Source organism: Phyllostomus hastatus, unplaced genomic scaffold (genome assembly GCF_019186645.2).
Source record: "Phyllostomus hastatus isolate PE091 unplaced genomic scaffold, TTU_PhHast_1.1 phas_scaffold_501, whole genome shotgun sequence".
In the NCBI taxonomy this organism is placed as follows: Eukaryota; Metazoa; Chordata; class Mammalia; order Chiroptera; family Phyllostomidae; genus Phyllostomus; species Phyllostomus hastatus.
Genome location: NW_025334033.1, coordinates 51013702 through 51035673, shown reverse-complemented (window position 1 = coordinate 51035673; position 21972 = coordinate 51013702). Strand labels below are relative to the sequence as shown.

General features: G+C 50.3%; 1 protein-coding gene across 1 annotated transcript; it reads left to right on the top strand.

The window, feature by feature from the left end:
- The first annotated feature begins 7188 nt into the window (after positions 1 to 7188).
- Positions 7189 to 20104, top strand: PROX2 (prospero homeobox 2). The gene is made up of 4 exons (XM_045821956.1): positions 7189 to 8436; positions 12032 to 12139; positions 13215 to 13409; positions 15122 to 20104. The coding sequence occupies exons 1-4, from the start codon at positions 7189 to 7191 to the stop codon at positions 15287 to 15289; spliced, it is 1719 nt and encodes a 572-aa protein (XP_045677912.1). The 3' UTR covers positions 15290 to 20104.
- The last annotated feature ends 1868 nt before the right edge of the window (positions 20105 to 21972 follow it).

Genomic DNA, 21972 nt, shown 5'->3' with positions numbered 1-21972 from the left:
TATGCTCTTCTTCCTTTTTCATTTTTAAAAACAGGGTAGTTAAGATTCTTTTCTTTTATGAAATAGAAATGATAGTAGATGTAATCTTCTGTAGGGTTATTTTTCGTGCCCTTACCTGCAAATAAAATGTAGCAGTTCTCAAGCTGGCCAAATAATTTTATCTTATCTTATTTTATCTTATTAACAGTGGAAATCTAAAAGTCTGGAAAGCGCCCACTATACCAGGTTAGCCCTAAGCCCCTTCCAGTGCTAATGCTCTGTGGCCGAGGGGCCTCCCAATCCGGCCCTGGGGGAAAGGAAACTGCAGCCCAAGGAGTCGCAATTATCAGGCTGCAGAGCGCAGGCCCTGGGCATGTGCTGTTACATGTGATCCTCACTACAGCCCTAGGAGATGTCCCTGTCCTCAACCCCGTTTGACAGAGGAAGAAACGGAGGGGGAAGGAGGCAAAGTTAACTTGCATAAGGTCTGGTAGAGCCAGCGCCTCCTACCCAGCCAGGCCCAACAGCCAGCGGGGAGCTGGATCATTCAGTAGAGCTGCGTGGGCCCGGGGGACGCGACCGGAAGGGCTCCGACTGGGTTGTGTGTTTGTCTGCTGATGAACAGGGCTGTGGGGCCTGAGTCGTGAGCCTGACCTCCTCTTCCCATCTCCACCATCGGTCAGTGCAGGGACCCGAGATAGATGGTGCACGCAGGGTCATGAAGGGGTCCCCCCCACCACCCAGTTGCCTCATCTTAGAGAATGAAACAGCATTGAGGCTGTATGTGAAAACGCCTGAGAAAAGCATGGCCATGCTATCTGACCTGGAGATGTGCCGTCCCGAACAAGCCTTAGATTGGCAGCTGGAGTTTGCTGAGCCTGGTGAGCACCTGGTGGAGGTACTCGATGGTTCAGGAGTACTGTGTGCGGGTCAGACAAAAGTGTACCTTGACAGGACTGTGTGATTCAGTGACCACTAGTATGAATTGCCCATGGCGGACCCTTAGATCCTGTGATAACTGCATAGGAGAGGCTATTTCAGGAGAAGGCATTTTCCTCCCTGTTTCTCCAGCCATATTGTGGATGATTTATCTGCTGGATACAAGGCTGGTTCAGTTGGAATCCACCTGAGTCTAGGAAATGAAGGAACAAACTTCTGCAAACAAATGCTCAATTTTCCCAATAAAAACCTGGCAGGAGCTTTACCAAGGAAGTAACTCTAGATCTTGTATAAATCTGGACTGAGGATCCATCACAGTGGTGAGGAAGAGTCAGCACCTCCTGGGCTTTGCTTGGTGCCTTTCATCTGAAGACTCCCCACAGCCCACCCTGCTTTCTCGACTGGTTCCCTGGCGGCCCCCATGTCAGAGGTGTTCGCTGCTCTCTAAACGGGGACACCCCATGGAAGGGGAGCTGGGTCTCACCTCAGTGGGGCCTGTGAAAAGCGCCCCCACCCCACCCCTCAGAGCAGAGCTTCGGGTGAGCTCCAGGGCCGGAGGGCACCGGCGCCCGGGGATAAGGGCTCCCGCATTAGGCGGTGATTTGCACAGTAGATAGCGGCTGCCTGTCTTTTCTCAGCTCTCACTCGCGGCTTCTAACGCTTCAGCTGAAAGGAGACGCGTGCAGCTTCTTTCCTGTGCCTACCTACCGCGTAACATTCAGCCTCGCCTTCACGTTACGTCTTCTAGCTATAAAATCCTGTATGACTGTGCAGATACCTCAGGAGCCCTGTGTTCTGACCTCGTGTTTGTAGCAAAATGTACTTTTCTAGTGGGACTTTTTAATGCCTGGTGCCCAGCAATTTACACCTGGGAAAGACTCAACGAGAGAAAATGCAAGCTTTGTTTGTTTGTTTAATAGAGCTCATGTTTTGGAGCAGTTTTAGGTTCCCGGCGACACTGAGCAGCATGTGCAGAAACTCTCCTGCAGCCCTTGCATAGCCTCCCCACAGTGGACGCTTCTAATCGCCAAAGGCAGAGGCTGCCCTTTTACATCAGAAAAGTAAAAGTATGCTCATCAGAAATATGCTGAATACAGGAAAAAGTAGAGGAAAAAAGTTATCCACGGTTCCATCATTCAGAACTGTCGCTTATGTTTTAACGTATTTCTCTTTTTTCTTTGTATTTTTAATATGTAATTTCTCTCCGCCACTTATTATAAAGTAACATTCTATGAGCTCTTCTTAAACATGATTTTAAAATGATAGCTGCATAATAAATACAGTCTCTCATAGATGATACCATGCTTTATAATTCATTTCACCAATCTCCTCTCTTATAAATTATACTAGGATGGTCATTTTTTACATAAATCTGTGGGGATAACATGTTTTCTTGATTTTACTTCTTAGATGTAGGGTTATTTACTCAAATGGAATACACATGTTTAAGTTTTATAATATATACTACATAAATATTCCCCAAAAATATATGTGAATGAGCAAGATTACTGAGAATCAAAGAAATACAAACAATAACATGGTCACCCATCGTACTGGCAAAGATTTCAAAGACCGACGACACCCGGCACAGATGCAGGTGAGGGGACAGTGTTCTTCGACAGGTGTGCTGGTGAGCAAGCACAGGGGCCACTTAAAAAACACATATACACACACAAATAATGCACGAACACATTCTTATACAAACTCAGTTACTACAGAATGAAAATGGAAAGTTCTCCATCGGTCCATCGTCCTCACTCCCAACCAGTCGGCACATTTCTGGAGGGCATTTGGGCAAGAAGTGAAAAAGTTTACCACAGGCCTGTCCTTGGCCCAGAATCCCCCCTTCTAGAAGTGCACCCGAAGGAAATAATGGGACAAGTTCCCCCAGATGCAGACGGAGGGGTCCCCGTCTCCGTGTCCCTCACTGCAACAGCCAACGCTCATCGGCAGTTTACTGGGTGCCAGGAACTGTTGTAGAAACACACGCTAACACACTGGACCCTCACCAAAACGCTGTGATGCCACCGAGTGTGATGGTCATTCCGATTTTATTGATGAGAAAGCTGAGGCACAGAGAGGTCACGAAGCTAGTAAGTGGCTCTAAGGATCCAGAGGTAGGCAGTCGGACTCAGAGGCCCGCACTCCCAATCTTCCTACTGTGTTGTTTCTACGGCTGAGTTAATGAAAACCTCGGGAAAATCCGTCTGTCAAGGGGAACTTGTTACATGGATCATGGTGCGTCCGCACCATGGAATAGCACCAGCTTCCACACTGCTGCCGTGGAATGGTTTTCATCGGCACAAAAGAGAAGAAAGTGAAGCTTTACAGTTATATATCTGCAGTTCCATTTTTGGTCTTTAACATTTATGGAATTATGAAAAATTCTATAAATTTATCTGTGCACAGAGAAAAAGATCTGGAAAAAAATGAATACTGGCCCTTTAACTGTAACTTTGTTGCTTTCTAGAAAGCAGCATTACAGGTGTCTTTCTTTTCTTCTTCCTACATTTCTATATTTGGGAAGTAAAATGATCCTGTATTACTTTCATTATCTAAGAAAAGCAGTCAGGCTACTCTGAAAGCTGTGGGAGTGCTGCTAGTTAGTTTCCAAAGAGAAAGCGTTGCCACTTCACGCCACGCCCAGACAGAGGGCTCGGGCAGCACAGTGGCTTCCTGCTTCTCCACCCTGATACAGAGTTTCCACGACCCTCCTGTAGAGATGCGCATAGACATCTCTGGGCGCCCAGCCCCCGTGGAGTCTGGCTGGAGTTCCAGATTCTGGCCTCAAGACATTCCTGCTGGTTGTTACTTCATGAAACACACTGAGTCTCCTCTCGTCCCCTCGCTGTTCTGCCTCCCGGAGCACGCAAACCACAGGCAACCTCAGAAACCACGCCTTAAATACCCGCGAGGGAGAGGGGGCGTCGTTTGCGGGTCTGTGCTCTCTCTTGCCAGTGGGCGCACTCCCTGTCTTCCTCCCTCTTTCTCTGTACTGGCTCTGTTGCATGTATGTGCTAGAGGAATCGGAAATAGCCAGCCTCCAATGAGGAAACAACAACAACAAAATCAGTCTAAACGAAGTGCACGCAGAACAATGTACTCAGCGTCTGAGCCAGCATCCGGTTGGTGACAGCTGGCAGTCAGGCAGGCTCTGCCTGGACACGCAGGGGGGGCTCACAGCCTGAGGGGAAAGACACACTGATCGCTTCCCAGACATTTCACTTGGATTTTAGAAGAGGAGTTGGGGTTTGTCAGGTGGGAAAGTGGGGGAAAGGTCTTCCAGGCAGAGGGAAAGGTGAGCGCAAAGACACGAGGCACAAAGGAGTTGGCAGGCTCACGGGACACAAAGCCCAGGACAGCCCAGCACAGGTCACCAGAGGGGAGGAGTGTGTGTGTGGCAGGGGGGATGAATGAAAAAGGTGAAAAGGGTTAAGTAAAATTTTTTTTAAAAATTAAGGAAATTTAAAACATTTTTAAAAGAAGTAAAAATTGCCAGTAATAAAAACAGTCACAGGGATGTCGAGTACGGCATAGGGAATATAGTCAATAATATCGTAATAACTGCGTGTGGTGTGAGGTGGGCACTAGATCTGTCAGGATGACCATAAGACAGGTGAATGTCTGATCACTTACCTATTAGTTGTACACCTGAAGCTAATGTAATATGATACGTCCACTGTAACTGAAAAAAAGAAATTTTAAAAAAACATAGATGAGCCCTGGCTGGTGTAGCCCAGTGGACTGAGCGTGGGCTATGAACCAAAGGGTCTCTAGTTCGATTTCCAGTCAAGGCTCATGACTGGGTTGCAGGCCAGGTCCCCAGAGGGGGCCACGTGAGTGGCAACCACACACTGATGTTTTCTCCCTCTCTTTCTCCCTCCCCTCCTCTCTTTCTAAAAATAAATAAAATCCTTAAAAAAAACCCCACATAGATGAGTGTCAAGGGTAGTGACTCTAAAGGCATTAGCTTCAACTTGGCGAAAACAAATTCTTTCAATTATATTAATTTGGGAAGTCGTCTGCTTTTATTTTGATAATTTATAAATGCCTTACTCAAAGCAAGAGCTTTCTAATTATCTGACCCAAGAACCCAGCCTTCTTTCAGTGGCACGTTCCCCATAATGGCGCTGCAGCTGCTGCCGCCGCCCACCCTCTGCCCTGGCACTCGGTGCAAGGTGCACACGGGGAGCTCCTGGTGGGCGTCTCTGCCAGTCGCCAGGAGGCTCCAGGCAGCGGCTGCGGCCACATCTGCAGCGAGGACCCACCAGCCACAGAAGAGCTGAGCTTGGCCTGAGCTAGAGAATTCCACATAAGCTTTAGGATGGGAGTGGAAGGAAGAAAGCAGGCTCTCTCCTGGCAGCATTTGTGCAAGAGAAGCAAAGGGAATGGACATGTGTAGAGGGAAAAAAGCACTTACCTCGTCTAGTAAAGGAAGAGTCTGCTTAACGGGTAGGAAAGCCAGTCTCTGGTCAGGTCCCTTCGTCTTCAGGGAGGCAGGTGAAGGACGGTTGCACGAAATATTTGGAGTCAGAAGATTTGGAACTGAGAGCCATGCTCAGCTTTGTTGAGCCTCAGTTTCCTCGTCTGTAAAATGGGAGAATTACCTTCTCAAGTTTGGTGCGAGGTGCAATGAGGTAACACGTACAAATGTTCTGGAAACTCTGAGTGCCTTATACCTGCTATCAGAAGCCTCCAGGTTAAAGCACAGAGAATCTTGATTTACTTTGTGGGAATCAAACAACCTGAGGCAGCCTTTCCTAAAATAGCTCCCTCCTTTTCCTCTTGCCTTCATTTCTAATCCCTATTGTGCTTTTTCTTCCCAGCTGGCATCACCGCCTGAAAATAAACTGTTTATTCTCTCTTCCCCTGCTAGACGGTCAGCTTCCGGAGAGCACAGCTCCACTGGTCTTGCTCACTGCTGTCTCTCCAAGTGTCCGGAAAAGGCCTGATGCACAGGTGGTGCTTCATAAATAGCTGCTAAATGTTGATGAAATGCAGAGGAATGCACACTTCGATAGCCCCAGGAGCAGGGCAGCAAATTTTGCTGGACCTCAAATTTTGATTTGTCTGTTTCAAGTGCAGCTTCCCTGCCCCAGCACTGAGGGATTCTGTTTAACAGAAACGCCAGGTCTACTGCTGAATTCACTATTTTTTCTTTATTTTTATCGTTGATGCTATTACAGGTGCCCCCATTTTCACCCCTCCTCTGCCCCCCCCACCCTGTTTTGCCCGCCTCCACTCGGCACCCCCTTCCTTCTGGCCATCACCACACTGTTGTCTGTGTCCATGGGTCTGAACTCACTATTCGTAACAAGTGCCAGATGGTTCTGTTACAGGTAATCACTAAGAAAGTTACTTTGAATTGGACGGATCTCATTTTGACTCCAGCCTGCCACTTACTAGCTGGGCAACTTCAGGAGGCACCATATTTATATGACATACCAGACCATAAGACACACCTAGGTTTTAGAGGAGGAAAATAGGGGAAAAAATTTTGAAGCAAAACATGTGGTAAAATATTTAATAACTTGTGACCCCACTCCACCGCCACCTCCCCCCCCCCCCCGCCCACAGCGAGCCAGGTAAGCTACATACAGACTATAAGATGCACCACCCCTTTCCCCCCCAAACTTGGGGGGGCATGTCTTATAGTCTGAAAATACGGTAGCTTCTTAACTTCTTGAGCCTGTTTCTTTCCCTGTAAAGCAACAATGACAACATCCCCATGGAGTCGTTATGATAATTAAATTAGGAAATGGATGTAAAGTTCTTGGCATGATGCCAGTTGTGCCTGTTCACTGCTGTTATTTTATCATCATTCTGATGTTATTGCTGTGCCCTGGCAGGAGACCGTCTCCCTGGAGGATCACTCAGGGATCTCCTCGGAGTGTGGCCCCAAACCAGCAGCAGCAAAGCCCCCGGAGCTGGTTAGCAATGCAGCATCTCTGCCCCAGCCCAGACCTGCTGAATCGGCATCTGCATTTGACAAGGTTTCCAGGTGATCTGTTTGCACGTTCAAGTTTGAAAAACTGAAAGTCACAGGTACTGTGTTCTTCCTGATTTTCATTTCCGAGTCAGCCCAGGAGTTTCCTAAGCCTGCGCATCCCAGAGGCTGAATCCTTGACCTGAGGACATTCGGAGGAGGGATTCCCTCATGGGTCCCAAGTAATCCCACAGCCTCTGAGCAAGGGACTGCAGAGCCAGGGGATGGATGCTGAATCTGGCTTGCTTTCTTCCCCGCCCCGCTCCCAGCCAGCAAACCCCAGCATGGAAGGTAGAAGTCCACTGCCCTGTGAGAAGGGCAGAGACTCCTCCTTTCCCCGCATCCAGGCCCCCAATTCCAGCCTCGCCGACACTGACTGGTTTTGGGATGAGCACATCCAGGCGAAGAGGGCCAGAGTGGAGACCATCGTCCGAGGCATGGGCCTCTCCCCTCACCCTCCGGTGCCCAGCAGTGCCCGAGCCAGGGACAGCCCACGCTGCCCAGAGAAGGCCCGGGAGCAGAAGAGGAAGCAGAGCCTTCCCGTGCAGCAGAACCCCCCGAAACCAGGCCCTGCTGGGAACCAGGGCAGCAGGACGGGGGGCCCTCGCGTGAGAGAACAGCTTCATCTGCTGCAGCAACAGCTGAGACAACTGCAAGAGCATGTCCTGCAGGCTGCTGAGCCCAGGCTCGGGGCCCGGGGCCCCAGTGGGGCTGACAAGCGGAGGGGCCCCCAGAGTGTGAAGCAGAGGAATGGCTACGGGTGTGGGCTGTGGGCCAGGGACAGTGACTGCCACCAGGGCTCCAGGGGGCACCTCCCTGGGGTGGACAATCACAGAGCGGCTGAGGTTGAATTCCAGCCGGAGGAGCCCGGGTTCCTTCCATCTGGAACACGAGCTTTGCTGGAGATTCTGAGGAAAGAACTGACTAGGGCCGTGTCCCAGGCTGTGGACTCAGTCTTACAAAAGGTGCTGCTGGACCCACCCGACCACCTGACTCAGCTGGGCAGAAGCATCCAGGGGCTGGTGCCGGAGGGTGGAAGGGAGACTTTGCCCAAGGGGGGCACCTGTGAAGACCCACTTCCACCAGCCGCGGTGCCCAGGAAGGCCCAGGCGCAGGTTGGGGGCCCATCGGGACACTTATCGCTGGCCAAGCCTCTGGACTCTCCTAGACACCCCATCTCTCCAAGAATGACCTCCAAACCCTATCAGCCTCCCCCAGCGACCTGCCCCCCAATGGTGCCTCCCCACATCCAGGAAAATCAGATTCTTAGCCAGCTCCTGGGTCAGGGGTCCAGCGGCCACTGGAGCAGCCGTCTTCCCCAGGATCCGTCTTCCCCGAGTCACTGCTCCGCAGAGCCTGCCCTGCGACCCTGGGGAGCTGTCCAGCTGCGACCATCGGTTGAGAGCCGGCAGCAGCCCCCGGTGCCCTTCGTGCCCACCCGCTGGGAGGCACTGCCCTTCCTGCCCTCCGTGAAGATGGAGCAGGGTGGCCTGCGGGCTGTCCCCGACGTGCTGCCTTTTCCCTCCGTCCACATATCCTTTACGAGCAATGAGGATCTCACTGTCAGAGCCCCGAGCAGCAGCAGCAGATCGGGAGGACGGGGGAGGTGGAGACGGATGACCCCGTGACACAGGGAGTTGCTTTGCTTTCTCCACGGTCCTCTTAATGTTGCCTCTGGGCCCTCCTTCCCAGTGGCTCACGGCTATTAGGTTCCTGGAAAAGTGGGGACCACAGTCTGGGGTTTAAGGATGCTGGGAAGGAAGGTTCGTTTATCTTCCCTGTGACACATCAGATTCTACCACTACTGACTTACTGCTTTGGGTCTGAAAGGGCTGTGTTTTGTTGTGTGTTTTTTTTTTTAACTCAAATGGGCTGCCAAAATACGATACAGGAGGCAGATCTGAGGGACCAGAAAATTCTGAGACAGATGGGGAAGGAGAGCTTTTCCTCAGGGGCTAGACCTGAGGCAGCTGGAAGGGGTAAGGAGACTTCAGTTTAAGGAACAGCTTCTAAGCTGCAGCTGAGAGGACCAGAGCCTATGGGAAGGGGGCGGGGGGGGGGGGGTTGGGCATGTGATAGGAGGGGAGACACCAGGGGGTAAGGCTGAGGGGCCTCACTGGTGTGTAGGGGTCTGGACCTTATCGCATCATCTTTGCCATGTTTAGGCAGACTCCACTTTCTTAAATGGTTTCCCAGAGTAAAGCTTCCTCAGGATATTAATAGTAGTTGAATTGTGGGTCAGGGGAGTAGCTTCTCTAAATACTGGGTTAGTTCTCTGCTGCGGGACTCCTCAGAGCCTTTAACATGCTGAAGCACAATGTGAAGCTGCAAGAAGAGGATATGTGAAGTCCCAGACTCCTAGGATCAAAGAACCCTCTTCCAGCAAGCATCCTGGAGGACTGAAGTTCTTGACAACAGATTCTGAATGTTGCTTTTTTAAAAGCGACCTGAGCTCATGCTGCTGCTTCTCATGGGCAGCCCTGACTTGAGTGTCCAGAGGTCCATGCGTAAGTGGTGTGAACAGCCGTGCAGTGTAGAAAGGGCGGCAGGATGGAGGTACCAACTCACTGCCACACCGGCTCCTGTGTCCTAAATGCTACGTGCGCCCCCTGCTGGCCACAGGTGTTGGAAACACCGCGAAGCTCGGTGCTGCTGGGAGCTTTCAGGGCAAGGCAGTTGCAACAATGAAACCGATGCTAAGAACACTTCACCTGCCACCACTGCCTGTTCAGGCAGCAGGGAATCTAGGAGGTACAGAGCTATCAGCATAGATAGATTCTCCCGTTAAGCTATCACCTGTCTGGGTCTTTAATGAGAGGCCACTGGGTAAGGATTTCCTGTTAAAGTCAGGCAGAAGTGGAAGAAACTCAAGAACTCAGTCCTCAAAAAGTCTCTGCTGTCCTTCCCTTGGGAGGCACTTGTTGACCTTTCTCTGTGTGCCTACTGCGTGCTGAGCCCTGCCCTGTGAAATGAGGATTGGGCTCAGAGAGCCTCAGGGGGCTCCGGGGCCAATCCATGGGGCCTGGCTGCACAGGTGAGGCACTGGCTGCCTTTGGAATGATTTGGGGGCTCCGGGCAGCATCCTGACCCCCCAACTAACCCCTCATTCCTGCTGCCTATGTTCCAGCATTAGAGATTTATTCCTGTGGGCCGTGAAAGCCACCTAAGGGCAAGACACTTTGACGTGTAAGAGAACTTCCACATTCACGTGGCATCCCTGCCAGACAGGTGAGGCAGGTGTGGTCAGAGTGAATAGTGAGGGTGGTGTTTGCTGTGCACTTTCTCTGTGGCATCACCGCCACCAGCATTTCTCAGGTACGTGTGTCCACCACCACTGTGCTACGTTCTGAAACCCCAAAAGCTCTGAAAATCCCTATGATTTCTTTGCCTTAAGGCCAGTGGGAGCCTTGTTGGTGGCAAGCCTGGCCTGCACCGAGTGGAGGTCATTCACAGACTGCCCCACTTAGTGTAAATAGTCACCCACTTTGCTGTGGAAATGCCAGTGTGCTGGGTTACAGACCGCTGCCATGGCCTCCCCGTGGGGGTTAACTAACATGCAGTCCACGTGACATATTACCTTCATAAAACAACATTCTGAAATCAGAACTCCTTTTGGCCCAGTGTCTCAGATAAGGGGTTGTGGGCCTCGAGCCTCCACCCTGGACCTGCTGTCTGAGAGGAAGGGACAGAAAAGTGAACTAACTTGCCCAAAGTCACCAGACAGGCGTACACAGAGCCAGGATTCAAAACCGGGGTCTGACTGCCAAGCACAAGCTTTCCCCACTCCATCTACATTTAGAAATGGCCCAGAGAGGGTAACTGGCTTGTCCAAGATCACACAGCTAATGGGTGGCAAAATCGGTATCAGAAACTGGGTGTTCGGACTCCCAAGTCCAGGGTTCTTTCACAGCCTTTATGAACCTATAAGAAGTAAGGCCACTGGGGCAGCCTGGGTGCCAGGGACAGCTCTCACTGTGATCAGTTGGTTTCATGTGGCTAAATTGGTAAATCCTACTGAGAAATCTGAACTGTCCTGACGCTATAGCTCTCGGGCCTGAGTGCCAGCATTCCTCTGTGTAAAGCTTCCCACCCGGCCCCAGAACTGTCCCCCACAACGCTAAGTGTTCTTGTGTAAAAATAGTTCTTTCCCTCCCACCCTGGTGCTAGGCAGTCCTGTCACAGCTCCCTGCTCTTGTTGAAAGGGAAGGAATCTGTTCCCAGACTGAGGTATGCCCTGCAATACAATTTCTCTATTTGTGTATGGATTAAAGTTGACCATTTAATCATTCACTCATTCCTTTATCTCACAAATGTTTATTGAGCACCTACGGTGTTCCTAGCACTGGGCTAGGCGTGTAGAATACAAAGCTAAAAAATAAGGTCCTTGCCCTCGAGGAGCCCACAGTCTAAATGGGGAGACAAACGCGCAGTGAAAACCCCAGCAAAGTCATTGCCACAACAGAGGTTTGTGCAAAGAGCCATGGTGGCCCGGGTAAGGAAGGTCTAATTTGACAAGGAAAGGTTTCACAGAGGAGGAGCGTCTGAACTGACACGGGAAGGAGGAGGGAAAGTTCTTCCAGGTGAACAGAGGGCAGGTGCAGAGCAGCAGCTCAAGCTCCTTGAGGCAAAGCAAACTGTGACCCAGTGCTCTCTCGTCAGATGCTTGCAGGCGTGAACACTGCCAAGGCAATGACGAGAGCCAGCCAGCATGGGGACTGCTGAATGGACGCATTTTACAGATGAGGAAACTGAAGCAGAAAGGGGGAAATTAAATCTCTACTTGGGGTTTCGAAATGTTTTCTTGGGGGTAGAACTGCCATCTCTTCCCCTCCTATTCTGAAAGCACATGCAAAGTGCAGCCAATTATATTTGACATGACTTGTGCCTTAGAACTTTTACACATCAAAACGGTTTTTAAATTCTGCAGCTGTACTGTCCCTATGTGGTATTCAGCATCCAGAAGGAAAAGCTTATCGGATCAGACTTGGTAGAGACACAAAAATGGAGCAAATGCACCATTCGACCAAAATAAAAGGAAAACCATAAGGAACAGGACGAGTCGCCATGAGGTTAATTGGATAACATTGTTCGATGAACTGGTGTGGATTTTCCTTGACACGGGGACACATCCAGGAAGGTCTAAATCCCGGCCACTTGAAGAAGGCCAAGCTAATGTTCTTCTTCACACGCTACCCCAGCTCCGGCCTCCTGAAGGCTTACTTCCCCGACGTGCAGGTACCGTCATTTCCCCCCCACCCCCACCCCCGGAACTCCACCTCTGCCACGCTCCTGGGTGTCGGTGGGTTTTGCCTGGGTGAGGCAAGTCCTAGGGCTCCCGGTGTGCGCCTGAACTCCCCTCAACGTTGGCAGAATTGGTGCGACTTCCAGTTCTGGGTTGAGGCTCGGCCTGAATAATCTGGAACGACTTTGGGCTAGGAGGGTGGGGCATTTGAACTTTGAAGCCTTGAGCTGCAGATAACACGCAGGGAGGGGCCAGTGGGGGGGCAAGGGCGGGTGGGGGGTGGGGAGAGGAACCTTAGTAAATGGTGTCTTTGGCCTAGTGTTCTGTCTCTGCTGAAGACACTACGAAAAAGACAATATGTAAAGAGTCGGACACTGTCCAAGTGACATTCAAATAGCTATTTCAAAGAAAGGAGGTAAGTACAGGTCAAGTGTGACAGTAAGGAAAAGCAAGCTCTGACGTTTGGAACCAGACCTTGCCTGCTCCGGTAAAGTTTCTAAGGGCCCCTTCAGCGTGAGTGTTGGGGGAGGGCCAGTCCCTTGTATCTGTATCATTCCTTTGCTTTCTCCAGGTCTGTCCTGCATATTCAGTTGCTTGGTTGATCCCTACATCAAGCTCTGATTTCAATGTATTCTGCAACTCCAAGTTGCTGATAAATTATCTATACCCTCACTCTTTCCCTTGGCGCCCCCTTATCTGACAGAAGGCTCTGGGGCTGCCATGCAATCAGCCTGGGTGCAGCAGAAGCTGAAGCCAAACTGGCCTTGACCCTGGAGCCTCTTAAAGTCACACCTAGACCCCATGACGACCTTTCCATGAGTGAAAAATCCTCATAAGTCTAATATGCCAGAAAGCACTTAGTTTCAAACGGGCACTAGAGCTCAGAATGTTTGCATGTAACTGGATAGGCTTAGAAAAGAGCCCTGGCTGCTTCTCCAAAGGAGGCCCTTTCTAACGCTGGCTGGCGGAGCCGTTTGCAGGAGCCTCTGTGCTGCGTGGAAGCGGACCGCTCTGCCTCCGAGCACTCGTGGTAAGCAGCTGACCTGAGGTGTCCCATTGTTTGTACAGTTCAACCGCTGCATCACCTCCCAGATGATCAAGTGGTTCAGCAACTTCCGTGAGTTCTATTACATCCAAATGGAGAAGTTTGCCCGGCAAGCAATTTCAGATGGCGTCACGGATCCCGAAGTGTTGGTGGTTCTCCGTGGCTCAGAGCTTTTTCGGGCTCTCAATGTGCACTACAACAAGGGAAGTGACTTTGAGGTAAGGCCACACACTTGGTCGCGGGAGGTTGCAGTTTTAGGGCAGATCCCCTTCTGGGTCTGTCCTTACATCCCTGAGAGCCAGGGCAGCCTGGGGCCAACCTCTCACCGTCTGCAAAGATTACAGTCTCAGTATGTTCTCTTAGGCAGGACACAGGTGGATGCCGCAAACAGAATACACAGCCAGTCTTCCTTCTGAAACTGAAGCAGAGGTCTGCCAGGCATTATGCTGTTTTAGGCCTAATACTCTGTGATTATCAGCTTCTATAACTTGCTGGCTTTTTGCCTCAGTGCCGAGGGGGCCCAGGAGTAAACGCTGGGCCCAGGTGCAGCACCTACTCCTGGTCAAAATTTTACTTTCTTCTTTGTTATAAATTTACTGGTTTGACAAAGAGAGAACTCAATTTGTTGTTCTACTTAGTTATGCATTCATCGGCTGGTTCTCGCATGTGCCCTGACCGGGAATTGAACCCACAACCTTGGTGTATCGGGACGATGCTCCAACTGAGTTACCTGGCCAGGGCAGCCCACGTTTTCTTTACCACAATTTCTGTTCATCATTCAGTTCTTCTCTTGATTCTACCTTGAACAGTTTTATGCGTGGGCCTTCCGTAGTAAGTCATCTCAAATCCTGTCTGGACATAACAAATAAACGATATTCGAGCTTCTCGGTCCTTTGGAGAGCTTTGTGAAGGCACACCGGTGGCACCCCAGCGATAAGGCCTCAGTACAGGGCGAGCAGCTGGTCTGCATACCACTGGAGAGAACTCCTGGTCCAGACACACATTTCCTTGTGTGCAGCCGACAGCTGTGAGCCCGGCACCGTGTGCAGCAGGGCCCAGGCGTGTCTGGTCACCAGCCACACTTGCCTCGTCCTGACTTTCTCACGGGACTGCGAGCCCAGCAAGCAGCCGACTGATGACTCCAGTCAATGGGAGTCACTGCGTCCCATGGAAGGGCGGAACTGCTGGCGTGCACCCGTCCGACGCTCCACCAGAGGGCCCCACGTCGGTCTTCGGGGAACAGGGGCTGTACCTCCTGAGGCTTGTGGGTCGGGACACATGGGAGGGGTGGCGCTGCCACGTCTCTCCAGGTGGGGGTGGTCACTGGGTGTGCAGCGGTGGTGAGCCCCGGGCCAGGCTGGACCTGGAGGGCCCGGGGGGTGTCCCCATGTGAGATTGCGATGCCAGTCTGAGTGAGGTCCTGGAACACGTTCTTTGGCCCCGCCCAGCCGCATGGGGGGTTTTGGAAGCAGGAATGATGTCCAAGTCCTAAGGATCCAGCCCCCAAAAGATGGTGGGATGAGGTATGACCCATGAACTTGGGGGCACTCTTTTCTGCATTAGCCACTAAGGAAAAGAAGGCTACCCCCCCACCCCTTTGAACCACAGGTTTAACTTCCATCAGAGTCAGATTTTCCCATTTACGAAAATGTCACCCATTACTGGAATCAGCTCCTGCCACGAAAGGGTGTCCTTAATACGCCCTCTCCCGGGGCTGTCTCACTGGTGCCATCGTTTTCAGGTTTGTGCTTGATGAGGGAAGCAGGGGGTCCCTAGGGCTGCAAAACCCAGGGGCCAGCAGCGCCGGGATGCTTTCATCAGCCCTCCACCCAGGCGACAGGCAGCACCAGGCGGCGGGGACGGTCGGCAGGGCTCCGGGGCTCCCCCGCCTCACGTCTTTTCCTTCCCGGGGGTCTCTTTGGGAATGCAGGTCCCCGATTGCTTCTTGGAGGTCGCCAGCTTGACGTTACAGGAGTTCTTCAGGGCTGTCTCCGCAGGGAAAGACTCAGATCCTTCCTGGAAGAAACCCATTTATAAAGTTATTTCGAAGCTGGACAGTGACCTCCCAGAGATATTCAAATCTTCCAGCTACCCCTAGGAGCCGCGTCGAAATTCAGGTTCCCTCAGAGTGAGGAGCAGCTGGCCGGGGTTTCCTGGGCTTGTCTTACACGGTGGTCAGGAGAGCCGGGGTCACATAAAAAGGGCATAAAGGTAACCCCCCGACAGGTACTATTACCATTTCTGGTCATGCGCTCCCTTTCCCAGAATCACCATCAGTTTAACCCTAGCTGTAAAACACACCAAGTGTAATGGTGTGTTGGTGGCACACTGTGAAAGGAACGCAACAGTTTTTGGAATCAGAAGACCTACCGCTCCACGTCCCTGTCGCCAGCGCTGGGACCCCGGGGACGGGGACGCGCAGGCGCTCTCTGCAAAACGGTCCTGGGGCGCCCTGCGAAACGTGGCTCGCTGCCCTGCACGTGTTGGCTTTCTGCCCTCGGCTTCAGAGAAGGTCCTCCTACGTGTTGTTTGCTTGCTTGTTTTTACAAATTGCTGGTTTTTGTGCCCTATTCATCAAGCTCCACCTATTTGCTAGCCACTTTCAAGTACATTATCTTTAAGTGTTTTGCCTTGAACAGTAGATATTATCTTCATTAAAAAAGAAATAACCAAAGAGAAGTGTTAGAACAGTGACAGAACTTGCCCAAGTTCGAGGCTGGGACCTTTGAGTCGGTAGGGACAGTGAGGAGTGGGGAGGAACCCGAGGGACCTGCTGCTGCTGGGTTGCACCCTGACACCTCCTGCTGCTTGTCACGACCTCAATCAGGCCACCATCTCCGGGAAGCCCCCAGCACTGATGGGGCACTGGCATTTGACAAGCCCTGCCTCGCGCTTAGGAGTGCCCCGGCAGCCCGGATGTCCACTGTCATTCCAGCAAGCCCAGAACACACTCCCTGCAGGGCTTGCTGTCACTGCGCGTGCAGATTTGTCTGCTGGGAGAGTTTACTGTCTGGACAGCCCGGATCATATCTAGCCGATCTGTGCAATGGATGCTCTGACCTCCTACACGCAGGAGCAGCACTGGACTGTGGAATGCAAAAGCCGGAAGGGGCCTAAGGAGACCACCTGGCCCACCCCCTTCAGTGAGGAGGGAGGACACCAAGGCCCAGGCGGGGACTTGCACAGCCCATGCACGACCTCACAGACGATGGAGGGCCCACCCGGGACAAACGCAGCATCGCACACAGAAATGGAAGTTCCCACGCTCCGTCAGGAAATGACAGCCCACGGTTCATCCTTCACGGATAAAGGAATTCGAGAAATCAACGTTTTTCCACCTACTGACTCAACACAAATTGTGAATCACTCTGAGGATATAGGCACGACATCTGCCAAGTCAAATAGCTGCATGTGTCTTTTAAGATAGTCGGAATCAAGTCTTGGGAGGCATGGCCAAAGGTGTGCAGGCTGGGGTGGGGGCACGGCTCACATCCCATGACCCACGTCCTTGACTTTGCAGGTGGGCTGGGTCCGATGAGGTAAAATCCCTGAACGCTCACTACAGACGTCTCAACATGAAAAGGTGTGAAGGACGACTTTCTTTTGCATTTCCGCTTACTTCAGACAGCTGCGAGGACACGACAGACATGCTCAGCCCAGAGCGGCCTTCTCAGGGCGTGCTCAGGGTATCGTGAAGTGTCCTTGAGCATAACCAACCGCATCCAGGTCGCCTTTGCCCTGACTTCTTCTACAACGTTCCCTGTGCGAAAATGAAGGTCGCCACCAGATCTAAGTTTGAAAAGCAGGCAGGCACTGAGCGCCTGGAGTGAGGGCGGTCAGTTACCTGCGTCTGGGGACGGCAGAAGAGCCACTGTCCAGAGCGATATTACATAGCTGTTTAAGACTTTTGTGGGAAACCGTTCCCAGTTCACGTGATTGTCTGATACGGACCAGCCATTCTCTGTCCCAAACCTGAACTTCATTAGTGTGCGTTGTAAAGACGGAGCCAAGCCCCCTCCAGGGCAGTGAACCTTGTCCCAGGGAATTAGATGAAATGTTCAACCTCAAATTGAAAACATTCATGTCCTGCAGTCTTTCCAGGAACTGTTTTCTAACCACTGAGCTAAACACAGAAGAATGTATAAATATATATGCTCTGCCAACAGAAGAAATCTATTTTATTGTATTTTTCTGCTTCTACCAAGTCTATCTCCTTTTCTGCTGGGAACACATTTGGAGCGTAAGCGGAGCTGGTTATTGTTCAGCCGCAACATTGCCAAGGTCTGGTCATTCTTTCCGTTAAGGTAGATGTGGGCACTGTTCTCTCCCACATTGGACACGTTCAGAGTCTGGTCGAATACTGCGTAAGTGTCTAGTACTTCGACGGTGGACGGTGGGGCCTGGACTGTGTTTCACGGTGACGGTGCTATTGAGGAGTTAACGCCTCGTTATTGATTGAAGGCAGGCAGTTCATTGACATTCCATGCAGGAAAAGGTTTGTTAGGAACCTTCTTTCAAACAAGGTTTCAAATAGTACACACAATTCCAAATTAGATTCATACAGTGAAGGGGCCACAGGTATCTCCTGGATGTAGAAGGCATGCCCAGCTGTTTCCTGCACATCAGAGAAAGGGCAACGCAAAACTGGCAGAGATGGCACAGAGCTCTTTAACAAACTCAGCCCGACCACTGTACGCAGGTCCACGGGTCCTTTTTAAAAAACTGTCTTTGTTTTCAATGGCAGAATATAGAACCCTCAGGAGTAATTTAAAGTAAGATTTCCACATAACAATTTTACATGTGTGTTTAGAAAATACGTCTTTAAAGAATCCTTATAAAACTAGCTCGAGTTTTGGTAACTAGTTTTCCTGGATGAAATCCTGTATGTTCTACATCTTCATAATCATTGATTCTAGCTGTTCTCAACAGTTCTGACCCTTAGTTCTATAAAGTAGAACACTTGGACAATGCATTCATTAAAAGCAAAATAGAAATTTTAAAAATCCTTTGATGTTTTAACACAAACTCTGTTAAGCATCTACATAGATTTCACAAAAAGCAAGCTCGCTTTTTCAGGACTGAGAAAACTCGACGGTGACGAAGCAGAGCAGTGGCTGGGAAAGAGACGCAGATCACACCGGCTAAGACAGGTTACGGTTCCATCTGGCTGACGGGTGTGCCGGGGGGAAATGAGCTGGGACAATATGGCAAATACGATGCTTATTAGAGTCGAAAACTGTTCTCGTCCGGATTTAAGTATAGACAACACCCACTGGAGTGAATGAGCTCTGATGACCCACCTGGCAGTGTCAATAATGCAGTCTGTAGCTCTGAGGTAGGGTCCCTATACTATATGGATTGAGTGCTCAGCTGTGGAAAAAGATCACTGGTGGAAAGAGTATTTTTTCAGGGGGAGGCAATTCCTACAGAGCAAGAAGAAGCTCTTCCAGGCGACATACACCGGAACAGCGTACGACCGTGTGCACAGGAGGTGAATGCTCATTCACGGGTGCTGGCCAGCCGGCCTCTGGAGCACGGAGATGCCGCTGAAACGCCGAGGGCAGGGGAGGTGACGGGGACAGCGAAGGAACGCCTGCCCCAGACCTCGCCAGTCCTACACGTCCGCCCACTCCCGAGGAGCCCGCCTTCTCCTTCGCCCAGAGCCTTCTGGGGTTACTTTGCTTCTCACGACCTCACTGCTTCCCGCTCACAGACTCTTGTTTTGTCATTTCCACATTCTCTAGAGAATTTGGAGAATTCTCACCCTCCAATGTCATGTCTACTCTTCCCTTAGAAAATCCTTTTTCTCCCCCTTTTTACTGATCTGAAGCTTAGACTCCCATCTCCTCGAACACTTCCTCTGGCCTGGAAATGTAGCCTCAGGTGAGAACACGTCTGCTCTCACCGTTTCTCCCCTGTGCCCTTGGCTGCCTGATTTGCTGCCTACACCCCCACCCCTGGCAACCAGTACCTTTCCTCAGTGGACTCCTGTGGTGAGGTGCATGCGCTCTGGAGAGTGTGTTTTCACCCTGGTTCAGGCACCTTGGATCTATCTCTGCAAGGTACTGGCCTCAGCCTTCCCATCTGTAAAATGGGGACAACAGCACCTACCTCATAGTACTGTTCTAAGGTTTAGATAAAACAGTACAGGGGGCTTCCTCAGCACGCTCCTAACGCAGCGTGTGCTCAGTAAATGTTAGCTGTGTTGTTACTCGGCAGTCATGAACGGCCAGCCAAGCCATGAATTTGTCCTCTTTACAGAGAAAAAGAATAATGTATGAGCTTAAGAATGACACTGATGCGTGACATTAGATATAAAACCATATTCTGAATTTTGTTTTTAATTATAGCCAGGAAGTAACACACACTGATACCTGTGAGATGACAGCGTAGAACTTAGCTTTAAACTGGAGTTACTGTCTTCTGAGAGGTAACACCCAGCTTTAAAAAAACGCCTCATGCTGTCAACCCCACCCGCCCCCCTCCGTCTGCTCTTCACCCCAACCCTGTGTCGACGACGTGCTGACTTGACACCCGACGTCACTAGTGCTGCTGCTTGTTCCCTGCTTCCTAAAACGCTGACCTGCTTCCGTCCAAGCGTCTTTGCGGCGGTTCCGCTTGTCACCAGCGGCTGGTCGCCGCTCTCATGACTGAGTGGGTGCAGTGGGGTCACACTGACACAACCCTGGTTCTCCTCGCCCAGCGTCGAAAAACTGTGTTCTGGTTACATTTCCATAAAGATAGAGCTTATTTTTTAATTGAAGATAATCAGGTCTCTTTTCTGGGCCTTTTCATTTTACAGCCGTTAACACGCAATTATCTCCCTCCTCTGTTCCTTTCATGAGCGTGGGCTGGTGATCACTCTTTTCAGAATACTGGAGGCTTTCAGTGTTTTTCGGCTACTGTTTTTAAATAAACTGACTTTTTCAAACCAGCATTTATGAGTCAACGGGATTAGCAGTTTGATGCTTTGCTGAGTTCTCACTATATTAAATCCTTAACAAAACCCCACAATTACATCTGGTAGAATGTATTCTTTTATTCCCCCCTAACTCTCACCCGAGCACATGCTTATTGGTTTTAGAGAGAGAGGGAGGAAGGGGGAAAGCGAGGGAGAGAAACATCGACTGGTCGCCTTTCATACACACCACAATCGGGACCGAACTCGCAACCCAGGAATTGAACCTGCGTGTGACCTTTCAGTTTGCAGGACGACGTCCAACCAACTGAGCCACATTGGCCAGGGCCACAGTAAATTCTTTATAAAAACCCAAAGCTGTTTTCGGTCGATATTACTATCTTGGTGTTTAGACATTTCACTTTCCATTGCAACCCGCCATTACTTTAGCAGGGCTGAGTTGTCTGACCCCGGACTGGCCAGAACGACCCCAGACCTCCTCGCCCACAGACAGAGAACTCTTGCCAAAACAGGGTCAGAAATAAGAGTTCCTAAGGAAGACACTGGGGGGAGGTAATATAACAGAGCAGTCTTACTGGATTGTAGATTTATCAGCAAATCCTGGGAAAAGAAACCATAATAACACTGAACTTACATTCCTAAACCCCTAAGTTTTTCTATGCTATGTGCAACAACAATGAAAGTCCTCATGCTCTGTGAACAGCAGGTATGATTATATATCTGTAAGCTCTGGAGACAGTCATTACCTAAAAAGTACGTGAGGCAGAGATTAATTATGTCGACAATGTTTAGAGTACGCTATTAGAGACTGTTTCCATGTTTCTATTACAGAATTGTGCCTAGGCACTTTAAACACACCAGGGTCCTTCTCTGGGAAGCTCACAGTCTCCTTACTATTTCACGAACTACATAGATGCACTGGGTGTTAGAACACGATTGAGCAAGTATCAAATGTTCTAAAACTTGGCAGAAAAAGAACTTGGTGAATTTGCCCCCCCAAATGAAGATCAATTATAGACCTTTATGCTTTGGGGTATAAATATTTATCATTTAACTTCCTTCAAACAGAGTGACTAATATGATTTATCGTCTTCAAACACAATTACTGACAAATACTCCTTTTAATGATGATCCTATGAAAGTAAGAAGACTAAAAAGCCACTTTATGTTGCAAAAGCTATGTGACCGCCCCCCTCAGAGCAGCGGCAGTCCGACAACACACAGGCCTGGACACGAGCTGGTGACGGGACTACAAGCAAAGTGACTCGTTCCACATCCCTTCCCGGTCCTTCCGAATCCCGAGTGGGATGCTGCCTCTTGGGTGTGGGGGTGGTCACACAAAGGTACACATGATACAATTGCATGGAACCACACCTGTAGACTTGAGTGCCTGTAATATAAGCTCATGAAACATGGATAAGGCCCGGGGAGTACACGGATGTCAGTTCTTGGTTTCGATAGATAACTCTGTTTACACAAGATGTTTCATGAGGGAAGGCTAGGTGAAAGGTACATGAAGACTTCCCTGTATATTCTTTTGTAACTTCTTATGAATCTATAATTATGTCAAAGTAAAAATTAAAAACACACAACATGTAGAATCGCAGTCTCCGAGGAAGAGTGCTGTTGAAGGAGTGATACCCCCTGAGGAAGAAGCAAATAAAAGTCGGGAGCGCCACAGGTTAGAGCGCTTCCACAAAGGACACTTTAAACCACAAATACCTAATTATCGTAAATAACAAAGCTGACCAATTCAATAAGGTACATGCTAGCTTCTTGACTGAACAGCAATTTTCATTGTGTTGGGGTTTGTTCAGTTTTGTCCTGCTCTGAGCACACAGAACCAGAACGATCAGCCTGCT

Bases quoted from the DNA above. Each gene is read 5' to 3' on its own strand.
- PROX2 (XM_045821956.1), top strand. From the start codon at position 7,189: ATGGAAGGTAGAAGTCCACTGCCCTGTGAGAAGGGCAGAGACTCCTCC. The intron at 8,437-12,031 runs ATATCCTTTACG...ACACGGGGACAC, and splicing joins TGCCTTTTCCCTCCGTCCAC to ATCCAGGAAGGTCTAAATCC. The intron at 13,410-15,121 runs GTAAGGCCACAC...TTGGGAATGCAG, and splicing joins ACAAGGGAAGTGACTTTGAG to GTCCCCGATTGCTTCTTGGA.